Source organism: Condylura cristata, unplaced genomic scaffold (genome assembly GCF_000260355.1).
Source record: "Condylura cristata isolate star-nosed mole 26May11 unplaced genomic scaffold, ConCri1.0 scaffold00010, whole genome shotgun sequence".
NCBI classification, from domain to species: domain Eukaryota; kingdom Metazoa; phylum Chordata; class Mammalia; order Eulipotyphla; family Talpidae; genus Condylura; species Condylura cristata.
The window spans coordinates 43969989-43996762 of NW_004567111.1; the positions used below are offsets into that span (position 1 = coordinate 43969989).

A 26774-nucleotide genomic window follows, 5' to 3' on the forward strand; every position below is an offset into this window, starting at 1 on the left:
GTGTATTTAGAAAATATGGTGAAAGAGAAAATAAACTAGCTCTGCAAGAGTGATGGGGCCACACAATAAAAACTGTCAGGGCCAAGGTCCAAACAGGTAACACAAAAGTACAAGTTTTCTAAGTTTCAAAAGACAACCAACTGAGAAGTAGGGAGGAAAAAGACCCAGTGAGTGAGTCAGTTATGTTTTCTTTATGCGAGAGCTACCCTGGCTGATGCTGCTCCCCTCAGATTCTTGCACTGGGGTTCCAGGTGGGGACCACCTTGTCAACATAGCACATAGTAGCTCTCTGTAATTTTTTCTGGATATTAAATGTTTGATTCTTCTGGTGCTGCTCCTTAAAGAGTTGTTGGCTCATTAGATTAAATGACCAAGGCTCCATCTTAATCTAAAATGGATTGGACTCCACTAAAAGTGCTGCGTTATGGGAAATGGTTTCGTTGGCCAGTGTCCTCTATGCTCTCCTTGGGACTGTGGCGTGCTTATGCCTGTCATCAATGTGCTCATACCTCAGCCAGAACTCAGAAGATAAAGAGTCTTCAGCTCTGTGCAAAACTAGCCCTGGCACACAATCAGTGAGAAAAAGAGACCCGCACATCTCCACCAGTTCTTAAGCTGAAGACCTAATAGATCATCCTCATCTGTTGCTTTCTGATAACACAGGGAAGTTGTTCATGGACAGCAAAACATTGTCTTTGGTCAGTAGTCCTGTTGGCTCCAAAAGGCTATGATGGAGTCCTTTTCTAATTTCTCTGTTCAGACTTGTCCCAAGTGTGGGCTAGAAGAGAAAAAGACTGTTACTAAGCAATATATTTCACATGTTCAGTGTTCACTATGCTGTATTTTTGGCACAGTTCCCATAAAAATTGCTGCAGAAGCTATCAACATTGCTTTTATGAAGGCATCTTCCATTTTTATCATCCCCAGGTTTCAATAAAAACTCTCTCTTTCCATTTCCACAGATGGCAAGAAGAATAGACAGCAGAATATGCTTTCTGCAGATGATTATTGATTCTCTTTCATTATATGCCAAATACAGCCTGGATTTTTAATTATTATTTTTTTTTAATTTTAGAATGACAAAACAGAATGATAAATGGATTATATAGAAGACTAAGCAATATTTTATCCTAAGAATAAGGATATAAGCCTGCAACTTTGTAAGGCTTAACTTAAGTAAAGGGCTCCTCTTTTAATGCTTCCTGTATTCTTAAATCATTCATTCATTTACTCATTCAAAAATATTGAGCACCATGTGAGTGCCAGACATTAAATTAGACAATGTGGGTTTAGCATACATAAAGCACTGAATAGGACAATAGATTTCATTTATTTATTTTTGTTCTACACAAAACTTATACCTTAAGGTATCTGCATAAAGATGCAGGTGGAAAATAAAGAATGAGGAGAATTGCAATCCATAAATTTTGTTTGCAAATGGTTATTCATTTCCCTCTCTTTCCCTCCCCTTCCCTCAACTTGCTAGATAAAACCCAACGTATTTCCAGGAAAAAGGAAATAAACTTAATTCTTGCTATTATAGTAGATTAGTCATCTTCCTTTAAATACATCTGCTTCTGTGAGATGGGCATTAGTTGGGTCAAGCCCTGAAAAAACGCAGTTACCTCCATGGTAAACTCTTTAAGGGAATACAATATATGACCTTCAACATATCTTATCCAACCTTAACTTTCTATCTCAAATTTGTCTTTCATCAAATATCTGATTACCTCTTCTACATGATTAAGAAAATTATTATTATTAGGAGGTTGTAATGGTGTTTTCATTGCTATTTATCATTTATAATCCCCCTTCAGCTTTTGAAAGCTTTTCTTAAGATAGAAACCATGAATGATATGTACCTTTTAAAATAGAGTAACATGAAGAAGGGGAGGAGTTCTTATAGTTCCTGTTATTTTTTTCCTAGAAGTCACACCCAGGCAAAGGCACAGCAAACTCCCTCTCAACATAGAGCTATCTTCTTACAACATTGTTAGTTTTTGGACAATATTTGATTCTACTTTCTTACCTTCTGTTGAAATTGCCACCATGGCTAAAAAGAACTGACCCTGGGTCAGGCACTCTCCTGAACATTACAAGCATTAACTATCTAGTACACAAAACATACCAGAAAGGCATTATCATTAACTCTACTTTAAATATGAAAAACTAAAGTTTAAAGAGATTAAGCATCTTGCTCAAAGTCAAATAGCTGGTGGTAGCAGAGGGCTCTACACTTCCAGGCCAGAGTGCTTCAGCACTAATTAGTGAGATCAGCTTAGTTAGACTTGCTATCCTTTTTCAAGTGAATAAGACAGAATAGAAATGATCAGAATTCACCACACACAGTAAAAGGTAAATAATGTGTAAAAAAATTTCAGTATGTGTATGTGTATTCAGTATGCCAAATTGTGATACAAAATTTATTTCTGTGTTAGTACCTCAAAAAAAAATTCAATGCTGCCACACTAAAATATATTGACTCTCATTCACTCATTTTCTCAATATAAGAGGACTACTAGTTTTTATCTTCTCTCTATAGAAATCTTTACAAGCAAAAATTTAAGAGATTTAAAAATCTATGCCTCTCCCTGTAGGAATAAGCTTAACGAGCTAAAGCTTGGAGCCACACAACAGCATTTTCTTAAACTAGTCAGACCTGACTGGTCTTACACCTAGTTGCTGATAGTAAATCATTCAACACGGCAGCAATAGCAGAGAAAATGTATTTTGCTTTTGTATGAACAAAAATCCTATGGGTAGAAAAACATCTAACCTCCCTCCCAACTCCTTAATCCCCTGCCCTCCAGGAAAGCCAACAGGTGCATCTGAGCAGCCTAAGGAAATATATACTCTATATCCAAGAGAGGGCAAGACTCTTTTATGTGTTTGCTGGATCATAAGGTTTACTATATCTGAAACTCAAATAATCAAATAATCTGCTCATCCTGTCTAATGACATAGCCAAATGTTTATCATGTATTTGTAACTCAGATATTACTTTAGTGCCTAAACTCAAATCCCTTCCCGGTAACAAGTGACTATTTGTTAAACAATGAGAGTCACAGGTTTTGCTCACTTACAAAAGCATGGTAACTGACTTGATCTGGTGGCAGAAGCCCTGGATATTAAGCTGCATTTGCTGGGAGCACCCAAAATTCACAAGGGCATTCCCCAATAGTTAGAGTGGAAATGCTTTCACATTCGCAGTCTCCCTTTCCTCGTCTTTACGTGGAAGCAATAATAAGGACCATACAAAGTTGTTATCAAATTAAATAAAATAATTAGGAAAATCCCAGCATGAAGTGGATAATGTTCCACCAGGTATGCCCCTGATCCTTCTACAGGAACAAAATATTGTACTGGCCCAAGGCTATTCCTGGCCATGATGCAACCTTGAGTTGGCATGGTTAGGAATGATTTGCCAACACCCCACACTCCCTTCAATTAGAAGCCATGCCTGAGTCTACATTTTCCTTAAATATATTTCTGTGAAGGTTCATCTTGTACTCCTTTTTAAGAAATATATGACTTCTATAACTTTGTTAGAATACTTTAAAAGAACACATCTATTCATTTTCAAGAAAGTATTCTCAGAATTTCTAAATTTGGGACTGTTCTGTCCATAGATACAGTAATTTTACAACAGTTAATTAGAGTTCCTTTCTGCACATTGTCGGTCAACCTACCAGCTTTTCAGCTCTCAATTGTCTTTTTTTATGTTCCCTACACAAATAAAAATTATTTTTAATTAGTCCTTTTTGAGGATGTTAGCTTCTAGAAATGCAGATTCCTGATTCAATTTATATCCTTCTAACACAATGATTTAGAGGATCCTCTGAGTTCAAGGGAACAATTCAGTAACTCCTGTGTGACTTTTCAGACAGATGACTGCATTAGCCTTCACTAACCCTGACATATAGGATAGCATCCAGTTTATAGTTTCACTGATGGATTTACTGAGCGAAAACCACTGTGCACACTGCCTGAAGCTGTCAGATACCATTGTTTAGTGTTATCTCTTATTTAAATGTGGTTCTGGATTTCTCCATTCCCAATGAAACTCTCCTTTTGCATCTGTTTTTAAATCTTCTCAAAGTCCTCTAAAAGACTGCTAAGTAGGTAATTAATCGATGGGATACTTAATGTTAGCTCCTACTTTGCCTTTCTATTTCTAGAAGTAGACAAGTCTTGATTTCATATCAAAAGTAGAACAGTTGTTTTCCTCCTGCTTGCTGTTGCCTGCCTGAAGTAAATTCAAAATAAGCTTGGCTCCGTTCTCGGTAAAGCTGGTGTTTGTCATGAATATAATTGTTCAAAATGGTATTGGTGATTATTGTTCACAGAAATTATGCACTAAGAACAACACCAGGAAACTCAATTCATAAGGATCTTGTGAAAATTAAATGGTATAACATGAAAAGAGTAAGGACATATGAGTTGTTACACAAAATTGTTGTCCTTTCTTTCACATAGAGTTTTTACTAACGGAAGGCAGCACAGTAGCGGCTTTGTGCCCAAAAGGCTATTTCCCCTGTGGAAACCTTACCAGATGCCTACCCCGAGCTTTCCACTGTGATGGCGCGAACGACTGTGAGAACGGTGCTGATGAGGAAAACTGTGGTGAGTCCTCCCATGTGCCAGGCTGCAAACCTTGCCTTGTCAACCCCCCAAAACTGTAGAGGAAAGGTGTGAGTAGCAACTGAAATGAATGGAAAGAGATGGCTTGCTATTCTTTAGGGAATCCTTTTAAAATACAAATAATTGCTCCTCAATTTACTTGTGATAATTGTTTGGATTGTCAAATACAGAGGCTGTTTAAATCAGAAATGCAGTATTAGTCAAAGCAATTCTTCAGAGTATAAGATAAAATTAGTGGTTATCAGAAGGGAAAGGAGAAGGAAAAAGGAGGTGGAGTAAAGGGTAAAAAGGATCAATTGTATAGTGAAGGATGGAATTGGACTCTTGGTGAACTTAATGTACAGATGCTGATATATAATGATGGGTACCTGACAGCTATATAATGTTACAAGTTGATGTTACTTCAGTAAAATGTCATATTTGATAAGAATTGACATTATATATTTAAAATCTACCTTGATATCCATATTTTGATTATAAATGACTTCCTCTGACACCTTTTTATGATAATTTGATTCAACTACAAGAATAGCCACAAAGTGTGAAGCTGCCTTAGAGGCTCAAATCATTGAACAACCCTGTTGAACAGCACTCTGCAAAGTGCTCTCCAAATCATAGACATCCAGTGGGCTCAAGGGAGCAAGGGATTTTGCCCTTCTGGAGGACAAATATACGTGCATGTAAAAGTTAGATAATTTCAAAATGATAAGTGTTGTAAAGTCTATACAACAGGATAATGACTTAGAAAGTGACTTGGAGGGAGGACTACTTAAAGATATAACCTCAGGAAGCCTCCCTGAGATGATGACATTTGGATTGAGAATTGAGTGACAAGAAGAAAGAAACTACAGAAATATTCTAGCGGTATAGAGTTCCAGGTAAAGAATATAACAAGTACAAAGGCCTGTTGATGTGTTTGTGTCTATAGAACAGAAAAGCCTATAGGCTTGAGCAAATGAACAATGATAAAGAAGGTAAAGGGGCACCAGGTCCCAAAGGGTCTGTGCATCAGGGCTATTTATATTATCTAAGCTATTGAATATATTTCTCTCCAGGCAACTGATGCCAAGAGAGACTGATACATCTAGTTAGTCAGAGTAAATACTAGAACCCAGGTCTCCAAAATATGAAAGGATCTCATGTGTTTTTATTGCAAACTGGTACCCCACTGCATTGTCCAACTAACAATCAAAGTGGAAATGCAGTCCAGGAGTGATGGGCATCTGTAGTATCTGCTTTCCCCTCCCTGGAAAGGGAGCGTGTGTCTCCTCTGTATTGGACCTTCTCCCCTAACCTCCATGAATCATTCCTACTCATATTTTAGGTTGTAACTCAAGGATTCCCTTCTCAACTGAGAAGCTTGCTTCCCTGGTACAATGCCTCACCCTGAAGTCTACCTCCAGTCTAGAACAAACACCCTCTCTGTCTGTTGTCATATCATTCAGCTGTACCCATATGGTTGTAGTAATGACTGCCTTGTCTTTTCACTATACTTCTCTCACTGGACAGGAGCTACTCGAAAATAGTTCTTACTTATGTCTTATTTGCTTTGGTGTTGCCAGTGCCTAGAAGAGTAAAGTACACAGTAGGCGCTCAATCAGTACTCAGTGGTGAGAGCAGCTCTGGATGCCTAGGGCAAGTCACAAATTCTCAGCCTTTCCTCTTCACTGTGTGGGAATCAGAGACCATAGGGTTATACCTACTTCATGAGGCTAGTCTGAACACAAACGATATAAATTCATGTACAAACATCAAGTAGAACCATTTAAAAAACATTGAGGATACTAATGAAGAATTGAAATAAAGTAAAGGTTGTAGGGTTCAAGTGAACCCATGGGCAATGATTTAAATTTATTTTATTAGTTATACTAATCTAAATCTTGCACTATGATATGTGTCTTGTTTGAATAACATATGGTAGTGATACTTCAAAATCAGCCCTGTTTTAAAAGAGTATTATTTTATACAAAAAAAGAAGGAAATGCAAGCAAATAAGCAGATCACATCCTCTGACAAACTGAAGAAATATTTCTCTCAACAGGATTAGACAATCTTTATTAAAAGACCCTCTGTTTATTGAAAAGACCAGGTGATATAAACTTTATCAGAACTCATTGCATTTATTGAGTAGGTATCTACACATACCTATGCAACAGTATGAGTGTGGCAAAATAAAGTTTAGATTATATTTTCTTCTGAGGATCTCAAAATTAAGATCACACATTTAAAATGAGAACATTGGGAATAGGTAATATCTTTCAAGATGGAAATACATGTATGTAAAATAGTTATTTATTTCCATTACACATTTGTGCTACATCCATTTGAAATACGCATAATTGCAATGTTTGGCCTAGCTCTTTCTCCCTTACTATTGATGTATCATTCTATTACTTAAATTTTATTTGATTTCATTATCACATTTTCATAGTTTGTTTTGTAATTTGATATTTGGTTATAGACTAACTGACCCATATTCATCACCATTTCACAGGCGACACTAGTGGATGGGCGACTATATTTGGCACAGTCCATGGAAATGCTAATAATGTGGCATTCACACAGGAGTGCTGTAAGTGGTATTGGTTCAAAGACTCAGAATCAACTTTTGCTAGCAGTGTGATTTGTGGTGCATGGATTTATATGTGTAGTGTGATAAATTTCCTTTCAAATTTCAATTTCAATGTATTGCAATGGTCACAGGTTTGTTGTCTTGGTGCATCTGAAAAGATAAAAAGAAAACACAGCAGCATGCTCCACTCATGCTAATGTTATATATATCGGCCAATGAATGCAAGAATATATAGGTGTTGAATACTCATGACAAATAATCAAGGTCTTATTCCCTTTCATTACTTTTCAGTAAAGATACTGAGCACCAACTACTTTCTAGTCCTTGTGTTAGGTACTGAAAGTACACAGTGATAACTAAAATGTGGTCTCAACTACAAATACCTCCCTTTGTAGGAAGAGAGACAAGCCCTTTTAGAAACAGGAAATAACATTAGTGCTACACTGGCAGAATAGCATTCACACAGGGAATGTGGGAGGCCAGCAAAAGCAATGATTCCTCTGCTGAGGATGGGAAAAGTTCTTCAGAGTAAATAACACAGAGATGGACTTTGAAGCCCTTGACAGAGGAAAGGGTTAGAGGTGACAAAATGAACAGAGGAGCAAGATTAGCAAAACACTGGAAGGTAGGAAGGTGCAGAGCATGCTTCCAGCACCTTTCACGGTGATTTTGAGTGTATCTACATTAAGTACAGCACTAGAAGCATATTAGACACTTTATAATACCAGTTTATAATTGCCACTTATTATATGCTTCGTTATTTGCAAGTGTATTAGGAAAATTCAAAATTAAAAGGAAAAAATTAAAAATAAATGTAACTGAAAGTTCTAATATTTTCTTCCTGAGCTGCAGTGGATCATCTTCATACATCCCATTGTGAAGATCTCTGCTGTATACCACGGGCCACCACCCAGCTTGTGGCTAATTTTCCTTTAATTTACAGGAAGAAGTGCATGATAAGAAGCATATATGAGACTGATTCTATCAGAATTGTAGAGAAGGCTTAGCATAGTGGTATTCAACCTGGGACAATTTGTCTCCAGAGAATCTGGGGTGAAGAGAACACTTCTGAAGATAATTTTGATTGAGACATCTAGAGGGGCAGTAGACTGTAACTGGTATCTAGGGAGGAGAGGCCAAGGATGATGCTGGGCACTCTTCAGTGCACACAACAGCCCTTGCCATAAAGAACAATCATCCAAATATCAACCTTGCTGAAGTTGAAGAGAAAGAATGAAGATACTGATTATTGGTTTTTGCAATGTTTCAGGCTAATAATAAAAGTCTGAACCTAGAAGATACCACTGGAAAGAGTAAGGTAGAGAGAGATGCAAGAGGCATTTGTGAAAAAGACTCCACAAAGCTCAGGGGTATGAGGCCAACAAGAGAGGGTGTTGTGTCTCGTTGCTGCTTTATACAACAAGTCCAGCTTTGTCTGTATAGAATTCTTGGCAGATAGGAGTTTCTAACCCCAGATTTTCAATTTTATTTATAATTATCTTAAATTTAATTGACTTCATTATTCCCATTAATGAGTTGACCATCATACTAATGTTTTTCCTTGAGAACTTAATCTTGCTTCACTATATGCCTTTATGCTATATAAAAACTTCTGTGGTTTCTTTTTTGTCACATAGTACATGTCTCTGAACTGACTACTGAAAACTAGACTGACTGAGATAAACACCACATTTGTCTATCTGTTTGACTAGGAAAGAATTCTTATTTCTTTATAGGTCTGAACTAGTTCATTCAGCAAGATATAAATATTAAACATACCTTGAAAAAAGATCAGTGTAAGTTAAAGTCATACTTAAAGATAAGTACTTTTTTCCTAGTGAAATCTACTCTTTCTGTTCTCTAGTTCTTAACCAGTATCCCCAAGGCTGTGACTGCAAAGCCATGGAACTGGAATGTGTAAATGCTGGTTTAACGTCTGTGCCCACCATCTCCAGCAATGTGACATTACTGTGAGTAGAGTTCAGATTTTGAGCATAAAGTCATATGAAAACTCTATCATCTCATCTCTTTTTGTTCTATTTATCTGCAACTGTATAGTAAAAAAAAATAAAAGTAGAAGCCACCTTTAAAACCACTGACCATCAGAATTCTGCATGATACTCTTCAGGAGAAAAAAGTCTTAAACATTGTATGTTAGATCAGACAAGTTATCCCTTGGCTCACAGATGACTGTGGTCTAGTATTGTTATTTTCAATTAATTTCTGATTTTTGTATTATTATTATTCATATGCCACTACTATACAAGTCCTTGGCCTGTACCCCAATTCTTGTATGCATGCATAAATAAATAAATCTTTAAAAAATATTTTAAAAAGAACAACTCTCACTTATACTGTCTTACCTTTAATAGTATGATTTGTCCAAAACTACAAAAATGTAAAAGATCCATCAAGTTAACCATGTAATCATGCAAGTTCCCCTATATTTTGCATAAACATTTTGAGAATCTCAAGAATTTGTAGGCATATCATAATTTAGGCATGCATGACTTGCTCAGAATTTTTATTTTGGTTTTTGTCTTTGTGTTTTATTAAAATGCCAAGAGAAGTAAAAGAATATGTTGAGGCACAGTAGACATCAATCAATTATGCTAACTGACTTAAACTTGTCAAATATTGGCAAACTACTTTAATTTTAGTCTGTGAACTTTTCATTCTCATGTGAAGAAGTTTTCAGTTGTTGCAGTCATATCTATATGTGTGTTAAGTAGCATGGACCATGGCCAGTCTCTCTTTTCAAGCACACAGCTTCAAGGGAAGAACTTAGTTGGTCATAAGATCCATAATGAACTCTGGCTTGCATATTATTTGTTATTTTAGGTCTCTTAAGAAAAACAGAATTCACAGTCTTCCAGGAAAAGTTTTCATCAAATACCCAGAACTTGAAAAGATGTAAGTAGCCATAAGTAGTGTTTTTACAGAAAATTTTTATGATGTTTGTAGTCTAAAAAGAAATGAAATAGGAAGTTGATTACCTTTACCTTTAATTTTCGAAATTTTATTAGCATTAGAAAATAAAACATTGAAATGCATATTATTTTTCCATTTCAAAACTTAAAATAACTGAATTGATTTTAAACTTTTTTTAAGAGTTAAATTGGAATTGAAATCAAGCATCTCAACAAGAACATACATAGCTCCATTCTTCTACTCAAGACCATTTGGAAAATGACAATGCAGAATCAGAGACACTAAATACGTTTTCAACTTGGAAGAAGAGTTTTAACACAGAGAATAGCAGTCAGATCATTTTAAATACATAATGATAAGATACAAACTGTCTGTCAAGATAACAAAAGAAAAAAATAATCTTAGTGAGACCAGTAATATTAGCATATCTAAAGGAAAATATCGATACAAAGGGTACAGTCAGCAGTAATGGTAGTTAGTCAGAAGCAAAATATCAGGTGCTTCTAGGATCATCCAGACAGAAAAAAAGGGTCTAAGAGATATAATCTCATTGGAGCCAGGCTTGATTTGTGCCACTCCACTGCATGGACTCTCTTCTGACATGATGCATATCAAGGTGGAAATCCCTTTTGCTTTGATTCCTTCCTCACATGTACTTTTTGATGGCTGCCTTGGATAGGGAATAAGGACATTCCTAATGGTGGAGTGAGTTCTCTTCTATTTAAATAGACATTGAGAATATTCAACTTCTCATGAGTTTGACTACTGTGTGTCAGTCCCTCTGAACCCAGTCACTCTGGAATAATGGAGAGATCAAATTTCTATGCTTATTAAGATGATCATTAGAGTAAATTTTAGAAGTGGTAAGGCAATGCTATAAAGGTCCCTTAGCATCTCATTTTAACCTTCAATATTCAGCATAGAGGACAAAGTACCTAGAAATATGTTTAAGTCCAATAATAAAAATATCCGATCCTTTGTTGGACAAACTCATTTGGCTTGAAAGTCCACCAACAATTCTGTGAAGTTCATGAACTTAGGTATACATTCCCTCAAACAAGAGAGGAAGTCTGATAGTGAGGTAGAGGTTGAGAAGTCTGCAGAAGTCAAACCCTACAACTAGTTAGTGGAAGAGCTAAAATTAAAGTCCATATCTTCTTAAACCTAACATAGTGGAAAGAAACCAGAAACTTAACAGTGGAAAGAAATTGCTCTAACATCTATTTGAATCTTTTGTCACACATTGCACAACTATCCCATGCAGTTTCCCTGCATGTGACTTTTGTTCCCTAATTTGGAAAAACTTGACTTCTGGGGATGGGGAAGAACAGATGGATCATTAGGGGGTCAAAGAAGTAGAATTAAATTGAACTTCTCAGACCAGATCCTTTCCTGGACCACTGATTCATAACTTAGCCATGATTTCTTACATTGTTTTCCCCAAAGAGTCTGCTTTCAGATCTGTTTATCATCTGGTCACACTAATTTGTATGTTTTCACCTACATTTGCTTTATGTGTGAGCTTGGAGAAAATACAATGCTGTCACTGTGATATGGTCAGCCAGAACAGGGTGAAGTTAGTGACCCTTCTCTCCTAACCTCCATGTACACTACACTTGTATCTGCTCTTCTGGTGACAACTTCACTCCTGGCAATTGTGCTTCTAAGATTCTTAATCTTGTGCCATTTGAGTTGCTACTAAATGATTGCTTCTCCATATTGTATATGTGTGCTTAGATTTGAGAGATATTTGTGGGTCCTTAATTGTACCCCTATTCAGCTTCATCTTGTTAGATTGGTTTTTATTTTCCAACCAAACTAGAGAGATCTCTCTGGATCATCCAACATGTTACTATCCCTTCTAGCATTCTGTCATCTTAAAATAGGATGAATCATTTTACCTAATCATAGAATAAAGTACTTGATCAATATCTGGTGAACATTGATAGATAAGTACTATTGGACAGATGTTTCATGATTACTCCATTAAAGAAGGAAACCAAGTTGTCCTGCTTCTCACCGACAGCTCTGTTCCTCTTTTCTTTAAAGTGCTCACAGAGAAGCACCCTAACTGTTTTTATCATCCCCAGAATCAATATGGAGATCACACTATAGCTTAAGAAGTCTACTTTCTTCTCTTTTGGAAAAAGCACATCTACATTTGCCCTGTTTAATTTATTGCCTCTCCTTAAATTAGAAACTGCTCTTCTCCTGGCTAGATTCTTCAGTAAGTGATTATGATTTAGGGTTCTCGTTTTTGCTATTTCTCAATTTCTAAAAGAAATTTTCCAAGCCAGAGGGCTTTAACTCATTTTGATGAACTGTGTTAGGCTTGCACTGCCTTTACCCTATATTCTTTTTGTTTACTTCAGTCCTGAGATCATCTTCTGGGACTGAGAAAAAAGGGAAAATTAAGAATTTGAAATGTGAATGGTGTTTCTTTTATAATTATTTCATAATAATTATATTTCATAATATTGTAAAATGGGGTCCATGCAGCAAGCTTGAGTTTTTTCTTAACGTTTTCTTATTTCTAAAACACAACCAGAAATGCATTTCTATTGGCCACAGGTTCTTCATTCCCTGAGTTTTGAATATGACTTTGGTCATTCTTTCTGCCATGGTTCCGTGCTGTGAACCACACACATTCATCCTTGAATTTTGAAGAAATCCTTCTTCTGAGTTGGGTGGTCCTTCTGTCCTCTCCTACCACCACAGCCACCACTTCCCTCATCATAGCACAGGCTACAATACATGTAGCATGGATCCAGGGAAGATCAATGACTAGTTAAAGGAATGAGATTTAGGAATGACCTGCAGGACTAAAGAGAAGGTGGGGAGCATTTTCAACAGGGAGAATAAAGAAACATAAGCTGAAACACTCAAAGGATACTGGGCAGAGAATGACCAGGGCGGTCTGTCTGAAGGAGATGATGGAGCTTATGTTGGTGTGGTCACTGAATCATGATGGTAGGGCTTTTGAATGCCAGGCTAAAAAGTCTGAGATTTACTCTGAGTAAGAAAAAGACAGGCACAAATATGTATTTTGGATTGAAGTGAGCCCACAAAGTTGATATTCATTTCTAAGTTGTTATTGGGATAGCTCAAAGACATAAGTGAATTTTACATTGACTTTTTGGTCTGGGGTGCTCTAAATGTTCACAATGGAGGTGAGATGATTTAGACAGAAAAATTAAATCCCAAGTCACAATGAGATTTTAATTACTAGGTGAATAGATGTCCAACTAACCTGAATGATTTTACTATTGGGTCAGTTTATTCATTTTAGTAATCTTTTAAAATAGCAAACCTCTCTCACACAGGGAGGGCAGTTTCAGATGACCTTTCAGAGAAATAAAACATAATTTATGAGACTGACTATAATACTTGATCACTGCTACCATGGAAACCAACAGCAGTTCTCATTGTAACAGAAACCATATATAAAATTCCTTTTTAAAAGGAATTTTCAGTGAATCATGGTTGTAAGGCTTTTGAATGTCAGGCTTAAAAAATCTGGGACTTTGAACACAGATTAAATACAATCGTTGACCACAAAATATAATTCAAGAGTCTGCTTGGCTCATGAATACAAAATGGTATATTTAAAAATATATATATAAGCACGCATGTCATTAAAGCATTTATTTGGTTTAGTTTCAGGTACATAAATTCCTGGCGTTTCTGCTTGAAAAGTCCTGACAGCTGAAACAGCAGGAATTCATGAACCAGTAAGTTATTCTTAGAAAAGCCATTCAATGTAAAGTATATTAAATGGGCTCATATCTCAACTCTGAGTAAAAAGAGGACACCACTTACCAAATTGTCATGTTTCCAAATCTCCCCTTATATTCACCAAGCTACTCTTCTTCAAAGTACACGAATACTAAAGGATCATGTTAAAATTCAGCAACCTAAATCTGAAACAAGGAATAGAGACTCTAATTTTCTATGGGGTGCCAGCGAGCAGACTAAATTGAAGACTAGAGCCCCCTTATTTTGAATGTATGAATCTTAACTAGAGTCAATAAAAAGTAGATAGGCTGTACACATCAGGTAAGTACACACAAGGTCAAATTCATAATTTATGGCCTTTCTTTTCAAGATGTGACATGTAGGTGAAATGTGCATTGCACTTGTGAATTAATTATCATGAATAAAATGTAAATAGCTTTAGTTAAGTAGTAAATTTTACTTTTAAGATAAACTTCAACATATTTATAACACATTACTCTTTTTGATTTTCATTTACTATTTTATCATAACTTGTCATCTTAATTTTCACTATATCACTCTAACAGCTCTGAAAATGCTACTATGGAATGAATCTGTATAGATTCAATCTTCTCATACCAGAACTTTAAACTAAAAGTGGAATTTTTGCTCTAGTGTGAAAGGGTCTCCTCAGACAAGATGCAGGGAGAAGGGGGTGGGTTTCAAGTTTACTTTAGGATTGAAACTGCTTCTTGGCTTATGGTTATAGGTACAATGCACATGCCCTGCAGTTCCAACCTTTTCCAGAAAATGACATAATTTGTCCTGAGAATGGATTTGTTAATAACTAGAAGCTGATCTGGGCTTTAACCTGTCACACCTGTAATGCTTTCATGGTAATAATGTAGCATAACAAAGTTCAGGGTATAGCCAGATTCCAGATGAGCATATGTTCTACCAGTGAAATATTGGTGTGGCTATTTCTGCCCCTAAAGGTATTTAGAAACTGTGAATCAGGGCTAGCAATTATATAATATGTACAGGAAATGGGAATTGTTTATTCAGATCCACTCTACAGTGCTATTTTAAATCAATGCTATATTGCTAATTAATTCAGAGGCTTAAGTAAATCAAGACCCTGTCATTTAAAAGCAGTAGATGAGGCCCAGCTCAGCTACTGGTGCCATTTTTGACCTTGAGCACCTGGTTAACCTCTTTGTGTTGGTCATGCTGCATAAATAAAATAAAAATATTTGCCCTCTCCCTTGTTTCATGGGAATCAAATGATGCTGAACAAATACAGAAGCTCAGCACTGAGAGTGGTTAGTCTCATCTAGTGAGCAGTACCTCCTCTCAGAAAAAGGAGGACCCACAGTTCCTCAGAGACATCACATAGGAGCTCAGAGAGAAAATTAGAATCTCATCCTCATGCTATGAGGACAGGCCAGCGCCATCTCTCAAAAGAAAACTTCTACTTCTCAATAGGAGACTAGAACTTGGGACTTTATAAGCTAGTTTCACAAACTGAAGAAAGTAGAGCTCACATTCAACCACTAATAAAGTGCATAAACCATAATCACATGACTTTTTCTTATTCCTACCAGATTTCTCCAGTATAATTGTATTAGACACGTATCCAGAAGAGCATTTTTTGGACTATATAATCTGCAAATATTGTGAGTAGCTCCTTTCTAACTATATTGTGTTCATAATGTTAAGAAAAGATTAAAATGGTATGTCTGTCTTAAATGTTTGACCTGGTTGTGGAGAAGTGTGAGGAGTAGTACTTATCAAAAAGTACTTGGATCAGTTATTACACTGAAATCATTGTGCAAAATTTCTGATTTTACCAGAGAACCTATATTAAGGCTCTTATTGGCCTTGTCTTGTTCAGTTTGGGTCCTTTCCACAAAACTTAACAATTTTCTAAGTTTTGCTAACTCATCTACATACTCTTATAAAATGCTAGTCTACTGAAGAATATAAGAATATGACCAAAAAGGAAAACATAAAAATCACCCCATGTATTTATTCTACTCTCATATTCTGATATAGGCCAATACTTTTCTGGCCTTGACCCTGACCCTGGTGCTGTACACACCAGGGGTTACGTGTACAGCCTGACTATTCTTTGCCTTTTCCTCCTCTGCACACCAGCAGAATGCCTTCAGAAACAGATGTTACTTTTCATAATCATCATCAGAGGCTCATATTTGAATTACATGTGACTAAAGTGGAGTATTGAGTTTGACTAATTAACTCCCCTGTGCTCTTTGTAGGTATCTCAGCCACAATTGCATTACGTCCCTCAGGCCTGGAGTATTCAAAGACTTACATCAGCTAACTTGGCTGTAAGTATTCTAGCTTTCACTTCACTTACAAAGTTTTATACTCATAATAAAATACAGAAGTGCATATCATTTCACTCTATTTATACATCCTGTTTATTGTACTTATATTTTCAAATAATCTAGAAATTTTACCCAAGCAGTTCTGACAGTGGCGTCCCGGATGGTGATTATGTGAAAAGAAATGGGTGCCATGCTTCCAGGAGGCCTTCTGAGCCCAGTGGTAGGCTTACTGGGCCACCTGTCCATGTACTGAATTTCTCAGCGTCAACTCTTGGCACGTTAGCCCAGGAAATTCTTCAGTACGAAGCAAAGAGTGTATGTCCTGTACATTTTTGGATGTTTAGTAGCACATGTGGTCTCTGCCCTAATACTTGATGGTAGTAATATTCATTTCCAGAGTTGTGACAAGCTAAAATGTTCCCAGACATTGCCAGTGTTTTCTGTGGAAAATGAAGGGAAAAGAGAGAGTGTCCTCTATGAAAAGACACAAACCTAGAAAGTAAAATGTTGAGGACTTTTTATTTCCAGAGAAAAGTCTAATGATATGATAACTCATGGTGTTTTATCACTTTGCTAGATAAGCCATCAGCAAGGAGTCTCACCTCATAAGTTTGTGTTTTCATCAAAAAATGAACAAAAGGCAGGCAGAAGGCACTCTGTTCCAGTTTGACTGTTTTCTATGGGTAAAAGTGATCTCACAGAAGAGCAGGCATCCAGCTACATCTAGATCCTGTGTGTGCTGTGGCCCTATGCTTAATGACCCAAGCAACTTTCTTAATTTTATTAGGCCTCTTTGTCCTCACTCATAAAGTACAATTTGTAAGAAGGACTATTGAGAGAACTAAATCACATAGCATATAGAAAATGCACATGTAATGATATACAGTAGTTGTTCAGTATAACTACATTCTTTAATTCCTGTCCTTGCCAACTGCAGAGAGTAAAAGGAAATAGTATTTGGCTTTGAAGGTAACAAAAGTTAAGAAGGCATATTTCCCATGAGTCTAATTTTTTTTCTAGGAAAATACCATATATAAGTAATAATAGTGATGTAAATTCTTTTACTCTTTTCCCTCAAAGTTTCTAACAGACTAACTTGTACATATCTTATTATTTAATAATAATTGCATCATTTAAACACCATGAGACCAAAGAACCATTTATGATTTCCTAAGTAAGAAGTTTTTCCATTCATTCTTTCTTCACTCAGCAATCAGGATCAGATCATATTATATAGAGAGCCCATATTTGGCCAGTTAGTAAGGGTAGTTTGTGCTGGACCCTGGTATCCAGAGACAAAAGGTACAATCTCAGTCCAGTGAGGTGGATACAGGGAGAGGAACTAATCTGAATGGACTTGAATAGTGCTAGAGGAAAGAATTGCTACAACCAGAGTGAAGGAAAGGTTCTCAGGGAAGAGATCTGCCAGCCAAATGTAGGAGGACACAGAGGAGAAGAGCAGGATTTGGGGGAGGTGGGACTATGATGGCCTTCTGCTTTTTTCTGATTTTATTTCACAAGTGTCTCTAATATTGGAAATGTTTGTGATATGTTTTGTCAGAATTCTAGATGACAATCCAATAACCAGGATTTCTCAGCGGTTGTTCACTGGATTGAATTCCTTGTTTTTCCTGTAAGTATTCATCTACTTTTCATAATGCTGTCCACAAACTGCAATGACATCTAGCTCTAGTTTACAAAAAGAACTTGAAAGAAATCAAAAATTTGTATTAGTGAAACCTTTTTGTATTTCCAATCGCAATTACTGTTGCTACTCCCAGGCCATGGCTCCTAGTATATACTAAGCCTTTCAGTTGATTTCTTTTTGAATCCCTTGCATGTCCTTTAGTCCTAAAGCATGTTTTCATTCACAGTGTTTGACGAAGATAATACCCATTTCAATTTCCGAACAGCATTTCAATATGTTAGACTTTCCCAGGAGTTCAGTACCAACTATATTTTAATAGAAGAAAAGGTGCCTTTACCCAGCGAGAGTCACTGAAAAATTCAAAATCTTTGGCTTACCAACAGGGTTGTTCTCATAATTACATTTCCACTACGTACTCATACACTGGAATGTTCCATCAGCAGGGGATCATCTTGTTCCTTTACAGTTGATTGTAGAGCTTTATTTTTCACTTATCAAAAGGAATCATGATGTCACAAATTAATCATGACACAATGTTTTCAAGAGTTGTTTTGGTTCCCCAAACTCCCCTCCCATACTTCTTAGATTTGATGCAGTTTTCAATGTGGTATTTACCATTGTAAATGAGTAATGTTTCCCTTTAGAAGAAATTTAGAATGTCTAGTACTAGAAATGATTGAAAAATTGAAGTTTACAGGGAAAATTACCATGAACTTCCAAATTATTAACCAAAATATACTTCATACATCTCATAAAGCTAAACTACATAATATTTACTCCTAGCTATGGTTTATACTCATGCATTCACAGTTTCAGTGATACTTGTTCTCCTACCCATGCTATACAATGTCTAAAGACCATATTAATTTTATCATGCATGTCCCAAATTGTGGAAATAATAAAATACTGTCCTTAAAGTGGTTTATCATTTTGCTTCTAATTAACATCTCCTTTTAAAGGTCTATGGTTAATAACTACTTAGAAGCTCTTCCCAGGCAGATGTGTGCCCACATGCCTCAACTCAACTGGATGTGAGTATGCATCTAGAATCTAATTTGTTGTTCACCCAGAAAACTAGCCCTTAAATTCCAGATGACTTAAGAGTCCATCTATGTTCTTTCTAAAACCAAAATTCTTCCTAGTTTAAACTTCTCCATGGGATAAAATTCAAGCTTCTCCTTGAGCACATAAGACCCCTCATTTTCTCTCTCTCTCTTTTTTAAGATTTATTTGTTTATTCATACAGAACTGGGGTATAGGCCAGAGGTGCAGGGGTAGTAAGAGGATTTACCAGAGAAAGAGTGGGGAGCAAAAAAGGCAGATTGACAAAGTACACTGCTGAGGGAGCAGCAGGCAGGACAGGAGCAGTCTGCCATGCCATGTGGGTCACCTCCATGATGGGGGACCGAATTAGTGCCCAAGCAGCTGCAGATAGATTCGTAGTGCTGTGCTTTAACCCAGGGAGGGCCCAAGACCCCTCATTTTCTATCCCTAACACCATTTAGTCTCTTTTACTTCTGCTCCTCTTGCTGGGCCTCCCTTTTAGATGTACCAAACTACCTCTTCTATAATCAATTAATCTCAAAAGTCTTGCTCCTTTATTGTTTTTGCTAACTCCAAAAATTCCTTCAAAACTCAGCCTAAACATCAGCTCCAGGAAGCTGTTCCTAACACACCAGCCAACATCAGTGACTACCTTGTCTCCTCTAACATCATAAGCAGACTTCCACCATGCCAGCCATTTTCTACACCTTTCTCACAGGATTATCGTGACAGAATCATTGAGTTGTCTTATATTATTCTATAAATTCTATGAAAACTGAAACCTTTCTTATGATTTTATACTCCAGCATGAGCAGGATTAGCATATAATAGGTAGTCAATGAACCTTAGCTAAATGAATATGCTAACCTACTTCCATTCATTTTAAAGTGGAACTTTGAAACAATACCTGTTCAAAACATTCAATTAAGTGACTGCCTGACTTCAGCACCACTACCCACGTTCCCCGTTGAGCTCACCCTTACCGTCTCCTGAGATAGCAGTGTTGTCACAGGCAGCTATTTTCTACTCTGTGAAAATGCTGCATGTATCAGCCCTCAGAACTCTTTCAATGGTTAAATCAGGGGAGTGTGATGCCGATAAGATGATAATAACTTCCAGTCCCTCAGCTCTTGGTCCTCTCCAAACTGGCCTCATAATCACTTGTTACAACATTATTATGTGGCTTGTATTTATCTACTGACTTTATTGGGTACTTATTTTTATGCCTGCTGTCAAAAGGAATTTAAGGCAGTAAAGTTCTCCTGTAAGTGTGCCATTGTTAAAAATGGAAATAATGATTCAAAAACCATGAAAATAAAACTCATTAAGAATGGGCAAAATAAATGCTTAGGAAGTAACTAAATATATCTATGTGAAAGGAAGCAAGCAGGAAAGAGTAAAAGTAGCATAAAAATGTATCGCAGCACTGGCCTGCCCTGTTCCCCTAAAATGAGCATCAGTGACAAGGAAGAAATCACGAAGCAGAGTAAAACTGGGGTTCCTTGGGTTCTCATTTTCACTATAGCCATAGACATCCAGTGTCAGTATGTAGTTGCTTGAACACAAATGACAACAGGCCTTTATTAGGATAGAGAACTGAGAGGTCAGAGCAGAATTGCTCCAGTTCAAAGGCAGGAGAAATTCTGCTTTGACCAGGCTTCTCATCATCTACTTGCTGCTAAGTAGACCTGTAGTTCACAGTTCTAAAATGTTATGCTTACAGGATGAAAAGCATTTTTCCTGTTCGATCTGACAATGTTTGGGCAAGAAAATATAGTGCTTATTATTTTTTTCACAGTACTTTAAGTGTGAATAAATGTCTAGTTCCTAAGACACCCAAGATGTCATTAAAAACAGTATTTAAAATGAAATGAACAAGGAATTGGTGATTTCAGTGTGAATGTGAGCCAATTCAGCAAAATAGTTATTGTCATGTATAGGGAAGATTGTGGGAAGTTGACTATTGTTAACTAGAAATAAAATCTCAGTGATGTTTAGATAGAGTATGTTAGATAATCAAAGTGAGGATTCTAACCCAGGAAGCAGTCAAGCAAATATTATTCTGCCAGAACTGTTCCAATAAACACGTTTGAATTTACTTCAGGAAAAAAAAAAAAAGAATTTACTTTAGGAAGAGTGAGCCACTGACATTAAGAATAGAATACAGAAGGAGTTTCTAGTTCTAAGTTGTCCTGACCTAAAGATATGACGATCCTAGTGAAAGGCAATTTCCCTTTCTACTTTCTAAAGCATATACTGCAAAGATGTAGTGCTGGCCTGGGTACCTGCTGTTAAAATCTTCCAGCTTCTAGGATATCAATGGCTTAACCTTCAAGCAGCCAGTGCCTGCATAGATTACGGGATGGAGCCTGTTTTGATTTAAGTCTATAAAAATAGCTTTGCTTTCTTGCCTGCTAGACCTGGAGGACAAAGGGGTGGCTCCAGAAAACTTTACAATATGTTCACACTGAAAAAAAAAGTTGGGAAACTCCTAACTTTTTTTCATTCCCTAGCACTGCTGGAAGCAGAATGTTTGAGTGGTCCTGAGGCTTTCCCTGAGTTTATGGGGTGTCCCTACCCTAAGGAATCACCTGTCAGGATGTAATCAACACCAGTGCTTCTCTAGTATCAGTTTACATAGGCGCACAAGAGAACTTTTATACTAGAGTTTATGGTTCAATAAGCAGGGGTGGAGCCTAAAAATCTTCATCCTAACAAGTTCCCGAAATGGTGATGCCTGTTCCAGCCACATCCACATCAGCATCACTAAGGATGGCAGAAAGATACAGGTCCTGATATTAGCATTCAGGACATGCCAAGTAACACTGGCCTTAGTTTCTCTTTCAGTAAGAGACAAATGACTTACCTGATGTTGGGAGGAATGTGAGAAGGTAACGATCTGCAATGCTGTGGATAATGTCCAGGTTTAGATGCAGGCATATCTGCGTTAGAATGTTAATCTACCACTTACTAGCTGTGTGATCAGAAGTTAATTTCCAAGAGTCTCAGATCCCACTTATATTAAGTAGAGGGGTAATAACTCCAGCTTTGAAATGCATTTAGAACAACACTTGACACTGTAAAAGCCCAATAAATATTAGTAACCACTATTTTGGTGGCACTATTATGCTAATTAATGGCATGGTATTTGGCACAGATTGATACATCATAAATGCTGGCCTGCTCTGTCCTCAATTTTATTACTTTCTAATATTAACTGAAAGGGAAAAAGAAGCATAATGTTAGGTATACTAACCCTGCAATAATTAGGAGGGAAGCATAAAAACTGGAATAAAGTAAAAATAAAATTTAGAGTTATTATAACATAAAGTCCCTTTAGATATATGATTGGTGCAAAAAACATTAAAATATTTTTCCTCTATGCCTTATAGAGATTTGGAAGGCAATAGAATCAAATACTTCACCAATTCTACCTTCCTGTTGTGTGAATCTCTCACAGTGCTGTAAGTATACAGTGAACTTCCACAAATGAGGGGCAACTCAGTAGAATTAGAGATCAATAGAAAGCTCTAGCAAGGAACTTTCAAGTAGTGTTTTGTCTACTCTTGGTCCACTGCAGTGCTAAAAAATGCACCCCTTGATTTACTGATTTTGATAGTGGGGCCTCGCCTTATTCTTAGCTGTCTATCACTTAGTTTCCAGGTGTTCTCCTTGTTTTTGAGGGCAGTTATTATTTCTTTGTATCCTCTCACATAAACTGGCACCTAACCCCAGGATCACCAAGGAAATGAGATAATGTATGTGAAGTGATTAGTCATGTTACTATTGCTAATGCCCTGACACATGTTACTTGATGTCTCTCTTTTTCTCTCTAAAGAAAAAAAATAATAATTTTATGACAAAGAGAAGGATATCTACTGTACTCTTATTGGCTAAAGATTTCTGGTTGATAAATCTGCTTGTTTATTTTGTGAAAGCAGGAGGGCAGATGGATTGGTTAATTGGCACATTTTCACTAGGCAAGCTCAAAAAAAAAAACAAAATTGCTTTTGTTTTAATAATAGTTTTCCATATCTAGTAAACAATAATTTTTTGCTGTTTGGATGGGTGGTTGGGAAAGAAAAATCAAAGTATATCCATTTATAGTAATCTGTTTTTTTTTTTTCCAACAAAGAGATCAGGCTTTTGCGTATTTGTCACTGAATGCAGAATAGTGGTACTTAATAACAAAGGCTGTCTCATTTAGGAGATGCAAAGGGTTTGTTCTTTTTCTTATAGATAATAAGAGAGGATACTGGAAAACTATTTTAAAAAGTTGCATGAACTTCTATTTTATAGCTCCATCTAGCTTTTGAATCATTTTCACATTTATTATCTCATTTGTTGACATCTCTGTAAGGCTGTTAGTGGCTGATTTCTCTTTTGCCCTTTGTCTCAGAGGATTCCATTTCTAAATGAAAGAAATGTAAAATCACTGTCTGTCTGTCCACCAATCTAAAATGTGTTTGTGCCCCTCCCCATCCCCATTCTCCCCCCACCCCCACCCCCGGGACTGCTATGGGGTTGGTTCAAGCTTTGTTCTTGTTGACTGTCTTCTCCGAAGGACCATGTCTTACTCAGGAATCCTCTCAAAGCCTTCTCTGGGCATTATTAACAAGGTCCAAATGCAACATTACGTGTGCTTTGGAAGAGAAACACTTTCTGAAATAATTAGAATCCAAACAAACTCCAGCGTTGTAAATCACACTCAATACTTCCAATTACTCATGGCAGCACTTCCTGGAGAGAATGTGTGGTTATCCTTGGTGAGACGCTAATGCTTGTGTTCCACACTGGAAAGTGCCTCGCTTTGAGACTTCAAAAATAAATTACACCCAGATCAATGGCATCTCCCAATGAAAACTGGTTATTGCAGGAGACACAAACCAACAGTGCTGACTCTCACCATGTCTTACAGGTTTCTGCCTAGAAATCAAATTGATTATGTTCCAGAGAAGACATTTTCTTCATTAAAAAATTTAGGAGAACTGTAAGTAGCTTTGTCTACTAGGAAAATAGGATTGCTTCTTCCAGGATTATAAATTTAACTGACTAGTGAGATTGATTTTTCACTAGTAACAACTAAAATCCTGTATATATCAAATATCCTGCTGGATATGGATATTAAATATCCTCCTGGATATTCAAAATCAATTCAGAAAAACAACATTTCCCTCAAGTCAAGAGAAAGTTGGATTTAGTCCACTCTAATTTTCTGCTGATTTTCTTCCAGTGATTTAATATGTATATATGATTGAGAGTAAACGAGTATTCCATGACTCCTAAAACTCAGGGCTGATTAGCCCTAGTGACTTGAGTACTATTAATTTTCAGTAAAAGGTTGTTGAATGAGTAAGTGGCTGACTGAAATAATATTAATTAATTGCAGCTGAACAAAGAAATAAAGATGCTTGTTATCCCTTAAGAAATTATGATTTTTAGGACAGATGGAGAAACTACCAAGATCTAGAATGAGGATTGGGGTCATTGAAAAATATCCAGAGATTTCATGTTATTTTTTTCTGTTCAAATATATGTGTTATAGAATGAGTCTTTTAAAAAGTATCTGCCTTGCCATTAATTCACCACTTCCCACAAAATTATGCATCTGGATGTTGAAATTAAGTCTGTTCTATTACAAATACTGGCAATTAGTACAGAACACTCCCCCTCCAGATCTGAGGTCTAAAAATAGAAATTATTATCTTAATTAACCTCTCTCCCATCCTTTATACCTTGTTTTGAAATCCAGAGAGAACTGGGACATATAAGTCATTTGAAAAATAATTTATAAATCATTAAGATAATTCAGTCTAATTAGTGAGTGTCATGAAGCAAATCAGAATTTACTAAATGCTGAGTATGTGCATTAAAATTAAAAAATTGTTATTTTTAAAATTAAAGGCAGCTCTCTCAGAAGAGTTCTCTCATTTCTTTCAGGGGTGTTCCTGATAAGATCTTGGGGGATGGGTGTGGGTTTGGGTCAGAGGGGTAAGTGGAGTAACATCGCAGGTCAAATGGGCATGTTTTATGTAGAAACCTAAGGAAACAATGGTATGGCATCCATATTTTGAAAAATTATCCTTTTATTCTAGACTTGGGCAGAACCAAACACACCTCTGCAAAAAAAAAAAAAAAAAAAAAAGCCCAATTATGAGAGATGTGGCTTTTTGAAAGGCCAGCTCTAGCCCATTCCAATCCACTTAAGATCAGTGAGCTAAAAGTTATTTGAGTTTGCAAAAAGGTTGACTAAGTTTGATGTGCCTTTATTATGACAAATCCTTCCTGGAATGGAATGAGCACACAAAGATGAGGCTTGTAGAGCCCTTCCCCCTTAAAGAATGTACTTTATTTCTCAAGAGAACTGTCTGCAGGCCAGTTGCTAGATGTACAAGGTCACCATCATCTTGCTTTCTCTGACCTGTATACAATGGTGTTTTTCCACCTGGCCTGTGACTCAGATCCTGCCTCTCACTACATCAAAACTCCCAGCTGGCAGGACCTCTACATTTGGATGTCACGACTGCACCTCCAAAATAGTCTGTTTATAGATGGCCCTTACCTCACAGTCAGCGTCCCCTCTGGACTTGCCATTTTATTGGTATCAGCATCCTTCCTGCCAGATAGCTCCAGGGAAGTCTGTTCTCTTCTCTCTTACACTTTTCTACTTTAAGAGCTATCAAACTATAATCCCTGCAAGTGCTCACCCACCACCCTGCACCCTTTAATCCTCATCAACTCTCATCTGATCCAGGGTCAAAATCTCCCAATTTTCTTTTAGGGCAGAATTTTCACCCCATAACCTACAGCCTTTTATACCACTGTTCTGCTTACTATTGTCCTTCCTTGTTGCCTGTTACTTATAGAAGTTTCTAACACAGATCGCAAATGTCAATGTGCAGAAGAATCATGGGAGATATTGGCTCTAAGTACATGCCACCTGGCTCCCTTGCAGAATTTCTGGGGTGATAGTTCTGGAGTTTGCACCAGAAATGTGCTTTCTAGTAAGCATCTTCCTTGATTATAATGACGGGGCTATACTCTGGGAAATACTGTCTTGGAAGTTGTTTCTGATTCTTCCATCCTGTCTCCATCTCTCTCCACGCTCACTTCCCCTACCTCTCCTTATTCTTTCTCTTCTCCATTCATGGTGAACCACCATGAATTTCATGCATCTGTTTCGCTGATCCTGCCTAACCCTCACCTAAAACACTGCTCTTCTTGAACTCTGCCTATAAAAATCATCAAGCTTTGTCCAAACATTACCTGATTTCCCTGGTCACGTGCAAGGACTCCGTCTCCTGATTTTTATCTGTGATTCTGTAGTAGCACTTTTATTCTTTCCTTGCTTTGCAATCTAGTTGTTTACCCTGACACTAAACTTTTGAGAGAAGGAGCTAAGTCTTGGTTACTAGTAACTCCCTCATATCCATCAGTAGCTTCAAAGTACCAAAAATAAACAAAAATTTTATTTGACTCTTAGGTGATTTCATATCTGCTTCATCTTTACACTATTACCTCAGAATATTTGGACACTAAGAGTTTCCTTATTCCTTTTGATCCTAACAAGTCTCTTTTCCACATTCTATAGACATACTTCTTTGTGATTCCTTATGGGTTGGATAGTCTAAATGTGTGAACTGTAACATTTAAGATTATTGGAGCAGAAATTATGTGGCCAATACTATCTTGTTAGAATGTAAAATAACTAGAAGGCCTCAGAAAACTTTAATATTTTGTTGGGCAAACAAGTTATTGCCTACATTTACCAAGTAGGAATCACAAACTATGAATGGTAGAAATGTACAAAGAGTACCAAGAAATTAATCAAAGTAGATACTGAAGCCAGGTCGGACATGTGTTGGAAAGGATG

The 26774-nt window shown here is 36.8% G+C and overlaps 1 protein-coding gene across 2 annotated transcripts in view; it reads left to right on the forward strand.

Annotated features, from left to right (window-relative positions):
• The window catches only part of RXFP2 (relaxin/insulin-like family peptide receptor 2), a 47817-nt gene that overhangs the window by 7898 nt on the left and 13145 nt on the right, over positions 1–26774 (forward strand). Inside the window, exons 2-11 of one of the 2 annotated variants that reach the window (XM_004680188.2) lie at positions 4477–4623; positions 7136–7213; positions 9078–9183; positions 10055–10126; positions 15463–15534; positions 16138–16209; positions 17771–17842; positions 18817–18888; positions 22294–22365; positions 23820–23891. In XM_004680188.2, the coding sequence (XP_004680245.1) occupies positions 4477–4623; positions 7136–7213; positions 9078–9183; positions 10055–10126; positions 15463–15534; positions 16138–16209; positions 17771–17842; positions 18817–18888; positions 22294–22365; positions 23820–23891 (835 nt within the window). The remainder of the gene's footprint in view (positions 1–4476; positions 4624–7135; positions 7214–9077; positions 9184–10054; positions 10127–15462; positions 15535–16137; positions 16210–17770; positions 17843–18816; positions 18889–22293; positions 22366–23819; positions 23892–26774) is intronic. The other variant, XM_004680189.2, reaches the window with a different exon arrangement.